Genomic DNA, 19,598 nt, shown 5'->3' with positions numbered 1-19,598 from the left:
AACTATAAACAAAAAGAAGGAAAAAAAAGCATGAAAAGGAGTCTTTGTTCTTCCTCAAAGTCATTTGAGGGTCCCAATTGAAACATATAGAGATGCTCACAATCCAGAATCAAATAAAAACACTCCTATCCTGTCACAGTCTGTTGTATAAAAATGTATAAAAGTCCTACTTTGTTTGAAGATCTGTTTCATAACTGCACTCCTTTGATAGTTAAACTTCCTCCTTATTGTGAAGATCCTAAATTCTCATAATTCTGAATTTAAGCCCTACTTCCAACTAATTAATAAGCCTCTTCACCTTGCAGCTCTTTTGCCCACTATCCTGCTATGAAACCAGGGCAATTTAAGTAACCACTTCTCTGCACAACTAAGTGACTTTAGTGGGCAATCAGCATAAACTTAGAAAAGCCAATAATCTTCCTAAAGTATATTGATATTCAGTAATTCTGGGAATTATTACAGACCGATTTAAAAAAAAAAATAAACATATTTTGAGAGATAACAAGAATTAGAAAGGTGAACAGCCACCTCTTCTATCTGATAAACATGTGATGTATTCACACTGGCAAGATACAATGTCCTAATTACTGCTCACCTGCTACGTGACCTTTGCTGAACAAGGTTGCTCCTCCTCCCTGTCTCTCCTCATCAAGGCTTATAATTTGCAGCTGATGACCTGCAAGAAAATTCAGACAGTGAAAATCCCCCACAGCTCCTACCATGGCTTTGCTTGGGGTGGGCACAATTACGCTGCCTCGTTAAGTCTTCCTGCACCAAGGGAAACCACCAAGCTAAGATGTGCGCTCCCTCACTATAGCACAAGGCTATATGACTTTGCCTTCACCTTCTTTGATTAAACTGGTACCCTAGGACACATACACTTAAACATACAGCCCCTAAGATAAGAAACAATCAACAGGGTGCCCTCTTCCCCCAAGTAGCCTACAACTTCAAAAGCACTGAAGTGATAAACTCATAGGGTCTCGAATTGTTCAAGGCAGTTCTCAGCACATCCTGTGAGGGCTTTGGGAGCAGATGGTGATAGACACAGTGACTGGGATAGGAATTTTAAATAAATAAATTTTAATTTGTTTCCTTGGCTCTACAAAACCATACAAAAAGCCAGAAACAACCCACTCACAAGTTGTTAATTTAACCACTCAGCTTTCAGACACCCCAACTCGAAGAATTCAGGCCTTATAACTTAAAGGGGGTACAGGCATCACCAAAAGCCACCCGTGAAGGGCTCTCTCAGTGCCGATGCTGAGGAGAAGCCTGTCCCTGCCGCCCCCCCTCCGCTGCCCCCTCACAGGAGACAGCGCCCTCCCCATCGTCGCCCACCCAGGCGGCTCCTCCTCTGCCCGGCCGAGCTCCCTCCCGCGGGCTCACACCACACACCCTCGGCCCGCAGGGAACTCAGACAAACAGAAAGGCCTGAAGCTGTCATCGGCACTAAACCCCGCGCTGCCCGAGCGCCTCAGGCCGCCTCCTCAGCCTCACCTCAGCGCGCTCCGAGCCGCCGCCCTGCCATAGCCAGCAGGCGAAGGGACGCCCCACGCTCCCCGCCTGCTCCCGGCGCCCACCCTAGGCAGCCGTAGCCTTCGGGTGCTGCTCAGCCCGGCCCCAGGGCAGCTACTGACGGCAACGGACGGCAGAGCCGTGCCCACCGCGCCTCTCAGCGCGGCCCGGCCACAGGTGTGAGAATCTGCCCCTTTGGAAGATGGCGCCCACAGGCAACGGTTACGAAGCGCACGAGGAGGTTTTTTCCCTTAACAAAAATGGCGGCTGAAGGAGGCGGGGAAACTCGCGTTCCACTGCCTCCCCCAATCAGCGGCCGCCAACTCTCCCGTGGAGGCAGCGGAACGGCCAATGGGAAGGGGAAGCGTGGAAGCCGGGCGGGGAGCGAGCCAATGGGACGACAGCGGCGGCGGGTGTGGGGGGAAGCCGGCGACGCGGGGGCGGCGGTGCCGGTGCCGGTGCGGCGGGCGCAGTGCGCGCGGGCTGCCGAGCGAGGCGGGATGCGGGCGGCCCACGGGCTCTGGGCGGCGCTGGCCCTGCTCCTGCTGCCGGCCGGTAGCCGGGCCCTGCGCGACGGGGAGTGCGAGGGTGAGTGGGGCCGGGCCGGAGGGGGGGCGGGCCCGGCCCGGCTGGCGGTCCACGGGCCCGGCGAGGCGAAGTGAGGTGAGATGAGGTGAGGCGAGGTCGCCGCCTCCCGCAGCCCGGCGCGCCCGCTGGTGTGAGGGGTCGCGGCCTGGCCGGGCCGGCGGGAGCGGTTCCTCCCGCGGCAGAAAAGTCTCCGAAGTCCGCCCAAGTGCCGCGGGCCAGGCCGGGAGAGCTGCCTGGGCGCCGTTGGCAGGCGGAGCGGCTCGGGGACGAGCGGCGCCGACCCCGGGAGGCGCGGACAGGGCGGCCGGCCGGTCCCCTCACCCCCGGGGGTGCTGCAGCCCTGTGTCCGCCCGGTAATGCCTAAAACCGGAGGCGGCGTTCGGCGGATGATGCACACCGGGCGCCATACGCACCGCCTAAACACCAGAGGCCCCGGGGTGGGAGCCGTTGAGCCGCACAGCAAATTAAACCGCTCTTGGTCTTGAACAGATTCCCCTGGTGAAGCACGAAAAAACTTGAGGTGGGGTTGTAGGAACTGGTTGGGTGTTTGCAGTGCTAATGCGGGGGGAGGGAGCATAGTAAATTGGAACTTAGGGCTGCTGCCCCAGCACTAGGTTGAAAACTTGTTTCTGCTGTACTGCTGTCGTCAGTCCTGCTGCCTGCAGCATCTCTATTCTTTCCAAAGGTTTTCACTTCCAAACAGCGCACAGTGGACATCAGTGTGTGTCTGTGACTGGGGACAAACTTGTGAGGTAAATCATGCTGTTGTACGCATACAAAAAAAAAGTTTTCCAAAGTGGCCCTGCTGATAAGTACTTTTAGTCTTAATGAGAGTAAGTTTCTGCTTAGCTTTGAGATGGTCATACTTGATCCCCTGTATTTGCTCGTTTCCCGTGCTATGGCTCCTGTTCAGAGTTGAATACAAGTTGCTAATGACAATAACATTTGCCAATCCCTTCCCGTTGGGGTAAACAAATCACATAAAAGACATAACTTGTGCCTTTCCTCTAGAGGCAGGCCAGTGCCTGGCACTTGTCTCACACCTGGGAAGTTGTGAGAATCTACAGGTCCCACTGCAGGAACTGGTGGGGCCACAGAGCTCTTGGTCCAGGCGATGCCGATGTTCACAGGCGAGTTGTGCGAGCAGTAGAATGAGCGACATCTGACACTTGGCAAACTGGCAGTGTCCCTCTCGGTCACCCTGTCACACAGACCCTGCATGCTGCGGTCACCGTAGCCTCCCCAGCAAGGCACAGCGGGTGTGCTGGGCTTAGTCTGGAGCCGACTGCTGCCAAAGGGAAAGCACAAGGACTAAGTTGTACCTGCCCTCCCCACGGGCAGGGACTTGGATCTGTTCTCTCAACTGCACCTGTGTGAGTTTCATTAAGACTCTTCCCTTTTTCAATCTGAAGCCGATTCAGAAGCTTGTGGGAATGAAGAGAGGAGAAACACGCCCAGTGGAGAGAGTGTGCGATAACATAATTTCTTTTTCTCTTGGAAATAACTTACCTATGAACTGAACCAACTTGCTAATTGGTGATACCGTATTCCTAAAAACAGCACACGTGGAGTCTGTAACGGGATTATGGAGAGAGAGCTGGTTTTCAGTCAGAACTGGTTTTGAAGACTGTGGTCTCACAAATTGCTTCCCAAAGCAGCAAGAATAAGACAGAAAACTAAGTTTACATTTTTGCACAGGCACTGTTTTGTGTTTTGTCCCTCAGATGAATCCTGCTGCTTGCTCAGGACAGTGGACAGAAGCCACCGGACACTTCCATGGATCTCGTTTCTCAGATTGTCAAAAACCCACAAAAAATAGCAGGGCATATTGTTGATTCGTGTGTGCTCTGAAAGACTTAACTGAAATATGTGTGAAGTTACTGACTATGCAGCTTCGCAAAGTTCTGTTCTCCAAATCCCTTATTCTGTTTCCCTACAAGTGCCCTCTAAGAGCTGCCATGAGATTACTGCAGTGGCAGGTAACTCCATCCATCTTCCCTTCCAGTGTGTGTCACGTTCCTGGGAAGGTTCTACCAGAGTCTAAAGGACAACAATGTTGAGTTCACACCTGCCAGTATCGAAAAAGAGCTCTTGAAATCCTGCAAAGAAGCAAAAGGCAAAGAGAACCGCCTGGTAAGTAGTCATCAATGATACTTGCCTCTTGAGGGAGTAAGTTATAGAATACTTGGCAAACAAGGGGAAACTAGTGCTTCTGCATTTGTACGATGTGGCTTCCCAGGGGTGTCATTCCTAGCTCTGTGGCTACACTTGGTCCTGTATTTTTTATGAGAAGACTTGAGGAGTTTGACCTCTTCACCTTAAAAATAAAAAAGAAAAGACAAAAAAAACCCCTCATCTGTTAACAGATATCTTACTGGGTGAACTTTTTTCTCCCTGTTACTGAAGTGCTGGGGATTACAAAGCTCTTACTTGCTCTAGGACTTCCTTGTCATTTAAACTGTATTTGAGGTGCTATATAAGCTTTTAAAATATTTATGCTCTTCGGCTGTTTAGATGAAAACTAAATAAAGGAAAAACAAATTGCCCTTACTAGAGCCGGACAGCAATCTGCAAATGAAGAGCCCCAAGGAAAAGGCCCTGAACTTTCTCCCTAAGAAGAGAACTACAGAGAGACACCATCAGAAATGCAGAGGGGGAAATGCCTCAGAAAGTCTTTCTCCTTGAATGAAGAAGACTTTATACTTAATCCATTTTTTTAAAAAGTTGATAAACAAGACAACCAGCCTCAACAGCTTTAAAAGTAGTGTGATGGGAAACGTCTGCCCAGTACCCTAGGCTCAGTGTTAGCTTCCTTTTGCCTGCTTGTAGCTGTCACGTGGGAAGGTTCTCTAACAGTAAACATCTAGTTGCAAAACCAAGCGAGAAGACGTACAGAAAACTTTTAGAAGCGTTTTTCCATGCATCCCCACCTCATTGTTTTCTTCCCTCTAGTGCTATTATGTTGGGGCCACAAGTGATGCAGCCACCAAAATCATTAACGAGGTATCAAAGCCCATGAGTCATCACATCCCCGTGGAAAAGATCTGTGAGAAACTAAAGAAGAAAGATAGTCAGATCTGTGAACTAAAATACGGTGAGTTGCTGGCATAAGCGGAAATGCCCATGCTTTTCTGGGGTATGGGTCATTTGGGGTAAAACAGCATGCTAAAACTCCTCAGTCCTAAGTTCTGTAGCAAGATCACTAGCCAAATTAGGTTGCACAACCTGGGTTGCTCTCCGTGAACATTCTAGAGAGTTTTATGGAGATGCTCAGGTTAAGATTGTTGGCTACTAACCCTTTTTAGCTTCTGCAGGGCCACTGATGTGCCTTGAAATAAGTAATTTCCAGGCATATTGGCACTACTGCACTCAAATCACTATTTGGAATATCTTATTTAGGAAAGCGTGCAGTAAAGCTTGTTGTGGGGAGCAGCCAGGTGTGTCCTACGGCCTGGGATGTCTCGTGTACACAGGGTTCGAGCCTGTAGCTAAGCTCTGTAGTCCTCTCCTCGCTGCTCTTATATTTGCCAGTAGCAGGCTGATAAAACGCTTCTTCCTCACCTCCTCTGGTGTCTGCCCAGAGCATTCTGGCGCTCTGTTTCTTACCACTTTCCTTGAACTCCTGCATTCCTAAATCACTTACTCTTCCTGAAAATACTAATCTGAAGAACATTCTTGGAAATAACCTCCTCCTGACTGCTCTCCTCTGTCTCTGCCCTCACATTCCCCAGAGACACCCCTTGGATTGTGGGTCTTTACACTTCTTATTTCTCGTACCAATGTCCCATTGCTTCCTGAAAAGCTTTTTGTTGTTGTCGCTTACTTATCTTCCTCTGAAATCACTCTGCTGCCTTTTATTTATCCAGTGGAAGAGAGAATTGAAGTATTGCTGTTGATGTAATAAAGGAGGTTTCAGGGCTGTTGTGGAACTCCTACATCTAAGCCGCAATGAAACTTTCTGGCTTCTACTAATGACTTTTAGTGTTTAAAACCCTATCTGCTGTCAAAAGCCTAACGCAACGTTCCTTCCACCCTCTGTGAGCCTGGCACCTCTCATCGCTCTCCCGTTTTGGCTTCCTGGCCTCCCGTATGGGTCTCCGCAGCAGCCACCGCCGCCGGACCCCTCACGGCCGGGGTCCCCCATCTCCTTGCCCCCCCCCGGGTCGGAGGGGGGTGTGCAGGAAGGGGGGGGTGATGCTGAGCGCGGCTCTGCTCTCCCCCCCTCTCCCCCCCGCAGACAAACAGATCGACCTAAGCACCGCCGACCTGCGCAAGCTGCGCGTCAAGGAGCTGCGGCGGATCCTGGACGACTGGGGGGAGGCCTGCAAGGGCTGCGCCGAGAAATCCGACTTCATCCGACGCATCCACGAACTGATGCCCAAGTACGCGCCGCGGGCCGCCGGCGCCCGGGCGGATCTCTGAGGAAGGGGCGGGGGGGTGGGGGGGGGCGGGGGGCCGGGACCCGCCGGGGCCGGGCTGGGCGCTGAGGCGGGGCCCGGCGCTGAGGCGGCCCGGGCGCGCACGCCCGGCGGCGGGAGCTGAGGCGGCGCGCGCTGTACGGAACGTTCATTAAAGTACAACGGTTTCTACCGGGCGGACGCGTGACGTGTGACGTGATTGCGTCGTCGTTCCCCCTTTTCCCCCGCCTCCGTTCCCCTCGGGCCTCTCCCGCTCCCCTCAGCACGGGGGCGGGGAAGCGGGGTTCTACCCGGCGCGCGCCGCCCCGCCATTGGCCGCCCCGCCGTCACGTGCGGGCGGGAGGTGCTGCGGCGTCACGTCGCCTGTGCGGGCGCCATCGCGCGCCTGACGCCGCCATGCGGCGGGGGCGCGGGGCGATGACGTAGGGCCCGCGCGGCGCGGCGGCCGGAGCCGCCTTCGTTCCCTTTTGTCCAAGATGGCGGCGGCCGCCGGAGGCGTCTCCTGAGCCGCGGGCCCCGGCGCCATGAAGCGGGGCAGCGAACGGGACTCCAGCCCGCCGGCGGCTGGGGGAGGCCGCGCCGCCGCCGCCAAGCGGCCCCGCGAGCGCGAACGCGAGAGCAGCAGCCGGCGCGGCCCGCACCGCAGCTCGGGCGCCTCCCGCAGCAGCCGGGACAAGTCCACGCCCGGCGGCGGCGGCGGCGGCGGCGGCGGCGGCACCACCAGCGGCGGCACCACCAGCAGCGGCGGAGGCGGCTCCAGCTCCCGCAGCCACCGCGGCGATGAGCGCGCCGGCGGCGGCGGCGGCGGCGGCGACTCGAACCACCGCCCGGCGGGGAGCGGCTCGGCCTCGGCCGCCCGCGGCGGCAGCCAGGCCGCCCCCTCCTCCTCCTCCTCTTCCTCCTCCTCCTCGTCCCGGGCCCTCGGCGTGCCCAAGGCCAAGGCCCTGCCGGGCGCCGTGGTGGCCCCCTCGCTGCTGCTGGCCGGGCCGCCGCCGGGCGCCGCGCCCTCGCTGCTGCTGGCGCCGCTGGGGGGCTCGGCGGGCCTGGCCGGGGAGCCGCCCGGCTCCTGTGAGTACAAGACGCTGCTGGTGAGCGGGCTGAGCGCGGCCCTGCCCGACCAGCTGCTGGAGGACGGCCTGTTCCGCCTCTTCCAGCGCTTCGCGGGGGGGGGAGCCGGGGACATCAGTGTCAAACTCTCCCACACGCCCGAGCTTGGCCGCGTCGCCTATGTCAACTTCCGACACCCCGGGGACGCCCGCGACGCCCGCAGGCACGCCCGGGCCCGGCAGCTGCTCCTCTACGATCGGCCCCTCAAGGTGGAGCCAGTCTATCTGCGCGGGGGCCGGAGGAGCCGCACGCCACCCCCCGCGCCCTCTCCGGAGCCCCTGGGGTACCTGCCGCCCATCCACAGCACCTACCAGTACAAGCAGAGATCGCTCTCTCCCGTCACCAGCCCCTTGCTGCGGGAGCCGCGGCCCAGGCATGCTCACGCTGCCGCCGCCGCCTTCGCTTTGGAAGCAGCCGCCATCGGGCTCTCCCGGGAGCGGGAGAGGGCCCTGGATTACTATGGGCTGTATGACGAGCGCGGCCGCCCTTACAGTTACCCCATCGTGGCTGAGGAAGACCTGATGCCGGAGGATGATCAGAGAGCGACCCGCAACCTCTTCATTGGCAACCTGGACCACAACGTCTCGGAGGTGGAGCTGAGGCGCGCCTTTGAGAAGTACGGCATCATTGAAGAAGTGGTGATCAAGCGGCCTGCCCGGGGTCAAGGCGGGGCTTATGCTTTCCTCAAGTTCCAGAACTTGGACATGGCACATCGGGCCAAGGTCGCCATGTCGGGCCGCGTTGTCGGCAGGAACCCTATCAAAATTGGCTACGGGAAAGCCAACCCTACTACCAGGCTGTGGGTGGGTGGTCTTGGCCCCAGTACTTCCTTGGCTGCCCTGGCGAGGGAGTTCGACCGCTTCGGCAGCATCAGGACTATTGACTACGTGAAGGGAGACAGCTTCGCTTATATCCAGTATGAAAGCTTGGACGCTGCCCAGGCTGCCTGCGCGCAGATGAGGGGCTTTCCTTTGGGCGGACCGGAGAGGAGACTCCGAGTGGATTTTGCCAAAGCAGAAGAGACGAGATACCCGCAGCAGTACCAGCCTGCACCGCTCCCCGTGCACTACGAACTGCTAGCTGACGGGTACAGCAGACACAGAAGCCTAGAGCAAGACTTGAGGGTGCGAGATAGGACTCCTCCGCACCTCCTGTACTCGGACAGAGACAGGAGCTTTGCAGAGGCAGACTGGGCCAGCCCTGCCAAAACCGCTGAACGCAGAAACAACTTGGAAAGCTACAGCCGATCGGTGCGTAGCCGGAGCGGAGAGCGCTGGGCCAGCGACAGCGATCGCAGCGTGCCCAAACCGTGGGAAGAGAGGCGGAAACGCCGGAGTCTTTCCAGCGACCGCGGGAGGACTACTCACTCGCCTTACGAGGACAGAAGCAGGACAAAGGCCAGTGGGCCAGCTTTAGACCGCAGCCCAGACAGGGCTCGCAAGGAGAACCACACTACAGAATCTGGAGCCGAGAAAGAGCAGAGTAACTCCCTTCAGAACAATCGTCATGCGACTGAGGAGAAACCCCATCGTGAGGCATCCGATGCTCCCCAGCCTAAAAAAAGGGACAGCGAACGCAATCATCGAACTGGTGAATCGGAATCAAAAACTCACGAGGAGCCAAAATCTGAGACCAAAAAGCTAAAGAATTTATCGGAATATGCTCAGACACTGCAGCTTGCTTGGAACGGGCTTCTTGTGCTAAAAAACAGCTGCTTCCCCACCTCTATGCACATCCTGGAGGGAGACCTCGGTGTCATCAACGGACTCCTTAAAGACCATTCATCCGGCGGGAAGTTAACGCAGCTCAAAATCGCTCAGAGACTTCGGCTCGACCAGCCCAAGCTGGATGAAGTCACTCGCCGTATCAAACAAGGCAGCCCCAACGGCTACGCTGTGCTCCTGGCGACCCAATCCGCCCCGGCAGGGGCAGGGGCTGAGGGGACCTTCCCTGTTGTAGAGCCTGGCTTGCAGCGACGGCTTCTCAGGAATCTGGTCTCCTACTTGAAACAGAAGCAGGCTGCTGGGGTTATCAGCCTGCCCGTGGGAGGGGCGAAGGGCAGAGACAGCACAGGCATGCTTTACGCGTTCCCTCCCTGTGAATTCTCTCAGCAGTACCTCCAGTCAGCACTAAGGACATTGGGGAAGTTAGAAGAAGAACATATGGTGATAGTTATAGTCAAAGACACTGCCTAGCCCACACTGTCTTTTCAAATTCCATGTTTTCTTTGTGTGTCACACAACCCAGTTGTTTTTAAGGCTGATCATTTTGGTGGAGGCTCAAAACTCCTCGACCAAAGTGGTAAGATTTTTAGTTTCTAATTAATTTTAATACCATTTAAATAGAGCCCATTTTATTCGTTTTTAATATGTGACACTGTCCGCTGTTGTTCTGTATTTTTATTTTTTAACTGTATGAAAAGTTGTCAGTAAAGCCTTGTTCACTGATGGATTTCTAAACTTGTGCGGTATCCTAGTTTTTGTGGCCCAGGAAGGGCTGACTCCCTGTGCTGGCAAGAGCGGGAAGGTGATGGTCCCAACCCCTTTCAGTTTCTCAGGGCCCAGCTTCCTGCACCTCCTCCGTCTCTTTATACGTGTCCTGCAAGGTGGGAGGGGGAAGAGGGGGGGTTCTTTGTGCTGTGCGAGAGACTGAAAGGTTGGTTCTCTATCTTTTTTTATTTTTTTTGTCCTGTTTGCTTTTTATTTCATAAATTTGAGAGCCTGGATGCTGTTGAGTCTCTATTTGAGGATAGAAGCTTCATAGGAAGCCAGCTACGAAGGAAGCAAATCCTGATCAAGAATAGAAACGTTTTTTATACGCAAACAAAAAAATACAGTTAATACTTGGCAAAAAGTTTGCTAGTAAGGAGCCAGCTCTGTATTCAGTTCTGGGAGGTTTGAGAGCACCCGATCCGTGTTTCAGTCAGATAGAAGTTCCTGGGTAAAAAAAATAAAATGAGGCTTGACATTCCTGGGTTTTATAAAAGGAAAAAAAATAAAAACAAGCAGGAGAAAAAAAAAGTAATTTAAGGGGGAAACCTCTTGGGCCTGTATTAGATGTAGAGAAGCAAATAAAGGGCACCAAGGTTTTGGTGAACTGTAGGTGTCCCATTGCGTAGTCGATCATGTTGCACTATCTGAAATCCTTTATTGAAAGACAAATGGCAAACTCGTGTTTTTGTTTTTTTTTTCCTAAAGTTGAAACTTGTTTGCAGGCTTATAAAAAAAAAAAAAAAAAGAGAGAGAAACGTGCCTGGCTGTCTGAAAACGTGTCGTGTTACCACAAGTAACCTGTCTATGGCTGTAGGAAGCTCTGGAGATCAAAATTTGAAGTTTAGTGCGCGATGGTTCCATCACCTTTTCTATCTGTGGAGTGAGACAGCTGTTCGGGAGAGCAGCGTCCGCACCTCTGGTGGCTCAGTAACGTAAGGATGCGGTACCGAGTTCCAATTCCAGTTAAAATCCACACTGTTCGGTTTGGGGATATTTTTATTTTTTAAAATGATGCCTGTAGATTTTAGGAGGCTTACAGAAATTTGTGTGGGATTAAAACCACTCGATTTTAAAGTTTCTTTGAATTTGCAGGTTGACTCTTTGTTGTTGTTGTTGTTTTGGTGGTAAGCAAGTGACCAAAGTCCTGGGAGAAGCAGAGTCTGTCTTGCCCCGGTGTGTGTGACCGGGCAGGCTCGCTTGCTGACGGCTGCCAAAGGCCCTTTTAAAACCGTGCTCTCAGGTATGATTGGTATCAAAACCTGTACAGCAGGGAGCAAAACTCAGTCGAATGATGCTTTTATTCTTTTTTATTTTTTTAACCCTGCAATTTCACGGTAGGGACATCATCAGCTGATGATGTAGGAGCGGTTGCTTAATTTAATAACGTATTGGTAGCAACAAGTTTGGGTTGGTTTGTTGGGTGGTTTGTTTTTTTTAACATTTAATACTGTGATGATATTAAAAGTCAATCTGAGGAGTTAGTGTGATCATGAGGGGGTTAGTATTTTACTTGATGATGCATCTTCTGTACCCCAGAAAACGTAATTCTGTCTGTGAGGGCCCGGGTACGGCTACAAGGCCAGGGAGGGGTTTGTCCGCAGGGTTCAGCGGGAGGGAGCTGGCTGGGCGCGTAGAGCCCCTTTAGGCTGGGGGAGCAGAGGAGCAGCGCTGCTGCTCCCAGGAGCCCAGACGTGTCTCCAGGCACCAGAGGGACCCTTCGGGACACCGCGCGGCGCAGGGAAGCTGGGCTGCCCCTGGTTTTACACGGTTACAGGGACGCCGACTTTTAACCTTGTGACCGAGTCCCCGATGCTGTTGTAATGTAGACAGTGCCAAATGTCAACAATTGTAACCGTTAAGTGTTATCTGAAACCAAGTGCTATTAAATACCCCTTATGGCCGGAGTCATAGAGTGATTAGAGCTTTTTGTCAGAATATCCTTCGTGTTGGGGGTGTCCGGGCAGGCTGAGGCGCAGCGCGTGGTGCTGCAGGAACAAACCCCGCCTGGCTCCCTGCTGGCAGGGAGCTGTAGCTCCTGCTGCTGTGGAGCAGCCTCCTGCGTGTCTGTGTGTGTCCCTGTGTGTGTGCACATACGTGTTATGGCATGCAAACGTGAGGAATCAGAAAGAAAACAATCAATATGTGATAAAAGCTGCAACTGCCTGATGGCAAAGCCAGGGAACCACTAGAAATCCCCCGTCTGTCTCCCACTTTCCTTTTGAGACAAGTAAATAATAAAATATGGTGTGTGTTTTTTTTTTTTTTAAGACGACAAACATTGTCATGCTTTGGGTTGGGAAGATTTTTAATGGTGGGATTTCTGTTCCCAGTGAGGTGGCAGACGGTTGTGAGCATGCGTGTGAATGGAGCCCCAGTGCCCAACAAACCTCCCTCCTACAAACAAATTAGAGAAGTCGGAGAGTTAAAGGAAAAAAAAACACCCAGGAGAGAAACAGGATCAGCCCTCTGACCTGCTGACCTGAGCCTTCCCAGCTCCCCAGCATGCGAGTGAGCCACAGCCATCGCTTGAACTGGCCGCCCGTGCTGAGGCCGAAGGCCCCTGTCCCGTAGTCCTGCCCGCCATCCCATCCCCCACACGCATCCTGGCTGGGTCTGAGAGAACCGGGCCTGAAAAGGGGGAGGTAGATAGTGACAGCCAAATACCACTACACCAGCTTGCAAGACTTGGCCCTCAAATGGGGATGGGAGGTAGTTCCGGGGAGCAGATACCCGGTGCAGGGGTGGGAAGAACACCACGGCCCTGTTTGGGAGGGCTGAGACACTCCGGGATGTTGGACGAGGGTGGGTAGAACAGCGCTGGGGGGGGTTGGCTGCTGGCGTCTCAGCCCAGTACAGCAGTGGCAGAAGGGCATTGCAAGGCGCCAGTGGTCTCTTTGAGGGTGACCTGAAACTCAAAGCGGGACCAGGGTGTGGGATGGTGTATCGGGTGGTCTGAGAGCCTTAGCATTTAGACTGAGTTGCTCCTTTGTTTTTTAAGCACCCATCCAGTAAATATTCTGTTTTACGAAGCCTGTCTTTAACATCTTGGCTGTCCTTACCACAACAGAACGAGGGACAAGAGGGCTAGCCCCAGGCAGTCGCCGGTGCCTAGCGTGTTATCAGTGCTGATAAGCTGAGCATCCCTTGATTAGTACCCTCAGCTTAAACTACTGACCAGCCCTGAGGTCTCTACCCTGCTCTGCAAGCCCTGCCCTACATCAGACTTTTTTTTTTTTTACCACCACCCCCCCCCGGCCCCGGCTCGTGTCCCCATGCTGCAGGGACTGGCAGAATGGTTACAGAGCCTGCTCCACAGCAGGGTGTAACACAAAGGGCCTGGGCACTCATGGTCCGGGCACAGAGGACCATGTCAACGCAAGGGCACAGGCTGGGGCTGGGCCAGTCTCTGCTCACAGCACAGGAGGAAATACAGCGTCCTTCCCGCGACAAGCAGAGGCTGAGCGTCTGCCCAGGACAGGCGCAGGGGCTGCCGTGGCAGGCGTCAGTGGGTGACCAGCCCAGGATGGGAGGAGAGGGTTCCTTGGTCAGGCTTCGGTGGGTGACCTGCGCGCTGCCTCCAACTGGCAGGGTAAAGCCCGAGGATGCTCCCTTGGGCTCTATTCAATCCAGTTAGGATAGGTGCGGGAGGGGAGGGATGGCACATGCACTTACAGTGTCCCAGATTCAAGTCGGAGTTATAAACAGGAGCTCCACCCGAGACGTTTGGGTTCTGTCTCACAAAACTAGTTGGTAAATTTCTCTGAGACAGCCAGGCCCAAAACAGCAACAGATGCAGCCGATTATAGCTGCGGTGTAATGCCAGAACAAGATACGCACATCTGGCACAGTATCTCCCTCTGTTATTAGTAGTTGAGTACATGCTTTAGATTTTGTTTTTCCCTCTTCCTGAGCAGCACATTTTCTAAGGTAAAGTTGCATAAGATGGTTTTTGATAAGGCAGAGGCTGGCTTCCACAGCTGCTGGATGGCATAGCTGATTTTCAATCCCCTCAGTTAATCAGAATGCTGCTCCAAGTGCTGGTCTTAAATGCTGTAGTAATCGCAACTTGTTCCTCTTTATCGACTCTGTAGGGTACAATTATCCATTATAAGTTGCAGCATAACCTTTCTTTTTAATTATTAACAAGCAGCCCTGGTTAAGTGCATTAAGTAGATGTGATGCTGGAGGGAAGAAAAGATATCCCTTTGCTTGGTTAAAAAGAAAATCCTTCCTCTTCAAGCAGTGAAACCTTGAGCCTTAGTTGAAATGAGCACAGTTCTTGGTGGAAAACTTGCTGTAGTGTCAAGGAGTGAGCAGCCTCCAGCGCCCGGTTCTGCCTCAAACCCTATTCTGAAAGTGGCCAAAACAGAGAAAGTGTAGAAAGTTGGGCAGGTGTTATCTGAACATCTGGGAATAAATAGCACATTGAGCAGCCTTCAGCACACTTAGCTCCCAGTTCTGACTCACAGAACTAAGCTGGGCAGTTGTGTGCTGTACAGTGAAATCACACACTCAACTGCTGTTTTTTTTCCATCCCCTTCTGAGGGCCGGGCCTCTTGTCATGCACAAACGGGAGCACCTCATTTGCCTTCTGCCAGTACAGCCACAAGGCAGGCTACGTAAGCAGCCCAGTGTGGCTCCCGCCTCCTGACACACACCAGCGAGGTGCTGAGAGTTCCCTGCAGCTGAACCGCAGCGTGGATCTTCTGCATCTTTAAACAACAGCAGAGCCTGGCATTAGCAGCACCTTCCAGCTCCCACAGGGCGCAGCGGGGACGCGGTGCCGCGCTGCTCGCAACCCCACGGACAGTTCAAGGCTGTGAGGCAAACCAAGGAGTCAGACTTGAACCCACGGGTGCTGCAAAACGTGTCATGCAGCGCTGGGTGTCCCCGTGCACCGGAGCCAGAGGTGCAGCCTGCGCTCCCAGAAACCTCAGCCCTTGTTTACTTTGCCCTTCCTTATTGCAGCCGGGCCACAAGCTACACCCAGCTGCTCTCCGGCTGAGCTCCGCCGGGGCACAGAGCACCGCTTCTGCAGGGGTAGCAGAGGAATGCATGGCTACAATTCACAGCCATAAACGGAGACAGGATTTGTATTTAATTTTTTAATAAATACACTTTACATTAAAGAAAAAGGCCTTCAATTTGCAGTTTCCACACAGAGGGCAAGAGGGAGGGGAAAAAAAAAAAAAAAAAAAAAAGATTAAAAAACTTGAACCACAAAGGGCAGAGGGGAGAAAGAGGGTTCAAACTTCAATCCCAGATCCCCATGTCTTCAGGAATACCGGGCTCTGACTAGGCCAAGCCAGGATTTCAGCCTCCCACTATAGCTGGTCTCACACCGAGAATCTCCGCTTTAAACAGCCTGTACTTTTAGTTAGCAAACACCCCCAGGGCTCTTCCCTGGAGGACAAAAGCATCTGAAACACACTGGCGCATTAGCAGGTGTTAACACCTGTTGCTTTTTTTTTTTCTTTAAAAATAAAATCATATTTAAAATAAAAATATTCTCACTCCTCAACAATATTAGAAACCATGATCCTCTTATTTCACTTAGTAGTTGCATAAAAATGCCTCTTCTTTTAAACATTTTTTTCTCCCCTGAACCTACCCCATGGTAACAAGGTACTACAGGAATACAAAGTCATCCCCTCTTTACTAGAACACCTGCCTTTTTTTTTTTTTTTTGTTTTATATAAAACTATTTCTGTTCTTTAGGAAAGAACTTTATACAAAGAAAATATATTGTGAAATATCTTCAGAAGTTTCCTTGAAGAGGAGAGTCATCTCAGCCTAAAATAAAAAATAAAAAAAAAAAAGGCAGAGAGATAAGAGGCCTAACCCCAGGTCTCTTTATTGTACAGCCTCAGACTTAGCCACGAGCCTCAAATGGACTCAAACCAAGACAGCGGATGGGCTGGAGTTCCTCAGGTTTTCCCAGGAGAAAAAAGGTTGGGGTGCTCAGAATCGGTGTCCAATTTGGTCTCCGGTCTTCTGCTGGGAAGGGATCGTCTCCTCCTGCCAACACCCCGCCTGGCAGTCACTCCTCACTCATTCAGAGACAGGATTATGTCGTCCTCCAAGTCAGAGTTATCTGAGCTGTCAGCTGAAAAGGAGACACGTAGGTTACGTTTGGTTTGTGGGAGAACACAGCTGTCAGGGCTGCTAAGCAAGGGAATGCATTCATAGTTACAAGAGATGGCCGCCACCTGCTTGGGACCAGTGACCCCCCAGCAGTGACGGAGGCAGCTAGCACCGTAGTGCATTTCAAATCAACCAACAGCAGTTAGCAAGTCTGCACCAGAGCTTGCTTTCCCTGCTTAAAACAGAGCATCAAGAGGAGAGCTGCTTTAGCAAGTGCAGTTTCCATTAGCTGGCAGGTTTCCCCCCCCGTGACCAGATGGGGAGGGGGACACCAGCAGTAAGTTACCTGCACGTGAGCTGCCTGCGCAACTGACTGTGCACATCTAAGTGCAACACCTCTTCGGGGGGGGCTGGACAGATCTGGCAGTCATTCCTCACAGCTGTTACTGGAAAGCAAGCTTGACGGTTCCACCACCCTGATGCGGTGAATTACAGCCTCTGTATAATGTGCTAATTCATTATGCACTAAGTTAGACCCAAACTTTCTCAGCATTAGGTTCCTATTGGCCTGAAGTTCCCTCCGCACAGCACAGCGGACCACCTCCCCACAGAGGGGGAAGCAATCCACGCACTCACAACTAGAACCCTCCTCTAACAACCCAAAGGTTTCTGTAATGAATTTAACTACATGGCACTCATTAAAGGTGACCTGAAAATTGCGCTTTTCCTAGTTTTCTTCGTTTTGGTACAGAATGAAGACACAAAAAGATTTGCCAGAAGCAGTCACACACACACACACTCTTGCTTTTTATCTTAAGATGTAAGATCCCTCCTCCCTCAGTTGTGCAAGAGGGAAGCGGTAACAGCTCTGGCAGCAAGAGGTCTCCTGCCTTACCTTAGAGGCGATGTTGGTTCTTTTTCTTATGTGAATTCATTGGATGCTGCAGTTAACTAGGGGTTAAAAATAGTTAAAAAAAAAAAAGACACCAAGACTTCCTCTTAGCCATCTCAATTATACTGAATTATACTAAAATGCCTGTCAAGGTAAGCAAGGCCTTCTGGAAGGTTCACCCCTTCTCAGATGCTTTCCTTAGGGGGAAAAAAAAAAAAAAAAATAATCACAGGCAAGCGGCAGAGGGCACAAACCCTTTCCCCCAACCCTCCTCCCTGAAGATCAGCCAGCTGCCCTTCCACTGTGGTCTGAGGGGTCACCAGTGCTCCCAGAGCAGCTACAGCCATGTAAGGGGACTTGCAAAACACCGGCCAGTGCTGCAGCAGCTACACTTATGCAGTACGAGGGAAAGAAGCACAAGCGAGATAACGTTCCAGAAACTCTGGAGAAGAGAAGCTGAAAAAGTTGTTGACTTCTAGTTTTTTTGGATTTGTTTGGGTTTTTTTAAACACCAGAGGAAAACTTTGAAAAGGGATCTCCTAACTCTCTATTTTCAGTCCACCACACGACCTTCCAATTTTGAGCTCCACTTCTACAAGTAAACCTAAATCGCACTTAACTCCTTTGCAGAAGCCTATAGACCTGCCTGGAAGTTGCCATTTTTGATTACAGAAGAAAAGAGGAAACAAAAAAAGTCAGCCACGCTGCTGGTGAGAATTTCAATAGATTCCTTCCATCCTATGTTACACATGCATTTCAAAAAGGACGCTCCACTGGCCCAGGAACAAGCTCTTGAAAGATCTACACAACACAAACTGCTTTGGATAAGACAAAGAGATCCACCCTCCCCAAGGTGGTGACAAAGGAGGACGAAGACAAATTTATACTTAAAAGATTGTCCATGGATTATTCCTGAAAAGGAAATAAAACCTCTCCTAAAGCACAAGGAACCGAAGCCACTCACTCTCCTGTTTCAACTGTCCTTTGAATTATTTTGTTTTGAAGCACACCCACTGTATGTAATGGAGGTTCATCCAAAATACAGCAAGGGCCTGCAGCAGGAACCACCCTAAATCCATCCCCACGCCTCAGATCTGCACTTTGCAACGGTGTCAGTGCCCTTGCAACTTTTAATTCTGGAACATGGCCTAAGCAAAGGAGAGGGGGAAATTTTAATTGCTCTTGCTGGGTGAGAAACAAAACACAGCCAGATGATGTCACAGAGAAGAAGCCACAGAACCCCACTCATCAAATCTTGTGCAAGGACCACGCATGCATCAGCCTGGCAGAGCTGCACTCCCTGCTTTAAGTTCCTAAAGATGCTGCTAAGCAACCCAACAGCCAGAGGATGGGCTGGCTGCAGCTCCAGTGACACCCGATCAAAGTTCTAATCAAGTCCATAAACACTGTACAGATGTGGCCATTTCATAATACATAGTGCTCTGCAGAGCACACTTGAAATAAGGGTCAAGTAGCACCTAGCTTTGTTACAGGAATAGTTATTGAAATGGCCTGAACTTCCCTTCCATTCTGCCCCTCGGACAAGTCAAGTTACAGCACTCTGGGTGCTCTCTCAAGAGCTTCGGGCCCTGCAGCCCCTGAGGAAACAGAAGTGGAACTGTGTCAAGAAGGTCCTGCCAGCTACTGGGACAGGCAGAAGTTACATGCAATCCCAAATGTTGAACTGCAACATACTATTAATGAATGTGAGCTATGCAAATGTCCTACATGGCCCGGCATCGTATACCTACTACCTCCAAAAGAACAGCAGACTGGCCCCACAGAATAACTCTGGCAACCTGATGTGGCCACATCCCTAAAAACAACTGAGCGACATTCTCACCGAAGAGAGGGACATGAATGAGCCCGCCAGCCGCATCAGTGCCAAAAGTGAGGCCTGGCATGCTTAATCCTCCAGAGCATTGGCAGAGAAGATTGATTCCCACCTCAGCTCTCACATTAATCTCCTATCACTGCAGGACTTCAAAACACCTTGCACACTGTAATTACTTATCCTTACCAACATTTGAACTTATAGGACCTACAATATCCCCATTTTACAGCTTGGAAATTAAAAAGAACTAAGTGGCTTGGCTGCACATACTCAAAAATGGTGCTGCAAAAAATGGAACAGAATCTGGTGTCATAAATCGCAAGCCTGATGCTATTCTACTCACCTTCTCTTTCTTGTGAAGCCTTTTTCCAAACTGAATGGCAACATTAAAAGTTCAGAACTTACTTTCTTATGCACACACGCGCACACACACACACTATGATAGCTTTTCAAGCCTCTGTATTTGTGGAATGCCAGAAAAAGAGAACAATTTAAATTTTATCCCAGAAGTTGCGTTAGCTTCAGAACAGCCTAAAAAGCCAAGTGAAGTCAGAAATGTCATGTTGGTTTTGCACTTTAAGCAATTAGAAAAGAGAAAGAGTAGCACCAAGGACCAAAAATGTTTATCCTTACAGGTACAAATACGGCAGAGAAGACAGGTGAGG

At 51.8% G+C, this 19,598-nt stretch overlaps 3 protein-coding genes across 4 annotated transcripts in view; 2 read left to right on the top strand and 1 right to left on the bottom strand.

Moving 5' to 3' along the window:
• Positions 1–1,924: 1,924 nt before the first annotated feature.
• On the top strand, positions 1,925–6,550 carry MANF (mesencephalic astrocyte derived neurotrophic factor). Its single transcript, XM_063348275.1, has 4 exons — positions 1,925–2,106; positions 4,112–4,239; positions 5,059–5,200; positions 6,344–6,550. The coding sequence occupies exons 1-4, from the start codon at positions 2,019–2,021 to the stop codon at positions 6,526–6,528; spliced, it is 543 nt and encodes a 180-aa protein (XP_063204345.1). The 5' UTR covers positions 1,925–2,018; the 3' UTR covers positions 6,529–6,550.
• Positions 6,551–6,911: 361 nt separating this feature from the next.
• Positions 6,912–12,211, top strand: RBM15B (RNA binding motif protein 15B). The gene has a single exon (XM_063348190.1). It carries the CDS (start codon positions 7,049–7,051, stop codon positions 9,824–9,826), a length of 2,778 nt encoding a protein of 925 aa, XP_063204260.1. The 5' UTR covers positions 6,912–7,048; the 3' UTR covers positions 9,827–12,211.
• Positions 12,212–15,208: 2,997 nt separating this feature from the next.
• DCAF1 (DDB1 and CUL4 associated factor 1) overlaps positions 15,209–19,598 on the bottom strand; it is a 53,110-nt gene continuing 48,720 nt past the window's right edge. The window contains exons 24-25 of one of the 2 annotated variants that reach the window (XM_063347853.1): positions 17,103–17,158; positions 15,209–16,229 (exon numbers count right to left, since the gene is read on the bottom strand). In XM_063347853.1, coding sequence (XP_063203923.1) covers positions 17,139–17,158 — 20 coding nt within the window. In that variant the 3' untranslated portion in view covers positions 15,209–16,229; positions 17,103–17,138. The remainder of the gene's footprint in view (positions 16,230–17,102; positions 17,159–19,598) is intronic. The other variant, XM_063347852.1, reaches the window with a different exon arrangement.

The sequence above is a fragment of the Chroicocephalus ridibundus genome, chromosome 10 (genome assembly GCF_963924245.1).
Source record: "Chroicocephalus ridibundus chromosome 10, bChrRid1.1, whole genome shotgun sequence".
In the NCBI taxonomy this organism is placed as follows: Eukaryota; Metazoa; Chordata; class Aves; order Charadriiformes; family Laridae; genus Chroicocephalus; species Chroicocephalus ridibundus.
This window is presented reverse-complemented; position numbering and strand designations above follow the sequence as displayed.

Bases quoted from the DNA above. Each gene is read 5' to 3' on its own strand.
- MANF (XM_063348275.1), top strand. From the start codon at position 2,019: ATGCGGGCGGCCCACGGGCTCTGGGCGGCGCTGGCCCTGCTCCTGCTG. The intron at 4,240-5,058 runs GTAAGTAGTCAT...TCTTCCCTCTAG, and splicing joins AAGGCAAAGAGAACCGCCTG to TGCTATTATGTTGGGGCCAC. The intron at 5,201-6,343 runs GTGAGTTGCTGG...TCCCCCCCGCAG, and splicing joins GATCTGTGAACTAAAATACG to ACAAACAGATCGACCTAAGC.
- RBM15B (XM_063348190.1), top strand. From the start codon at position 7,049: ATGAAGCGGGGCAGCGAACGGGACTCCAGCCCGCCGGCGGCTGGGGGA.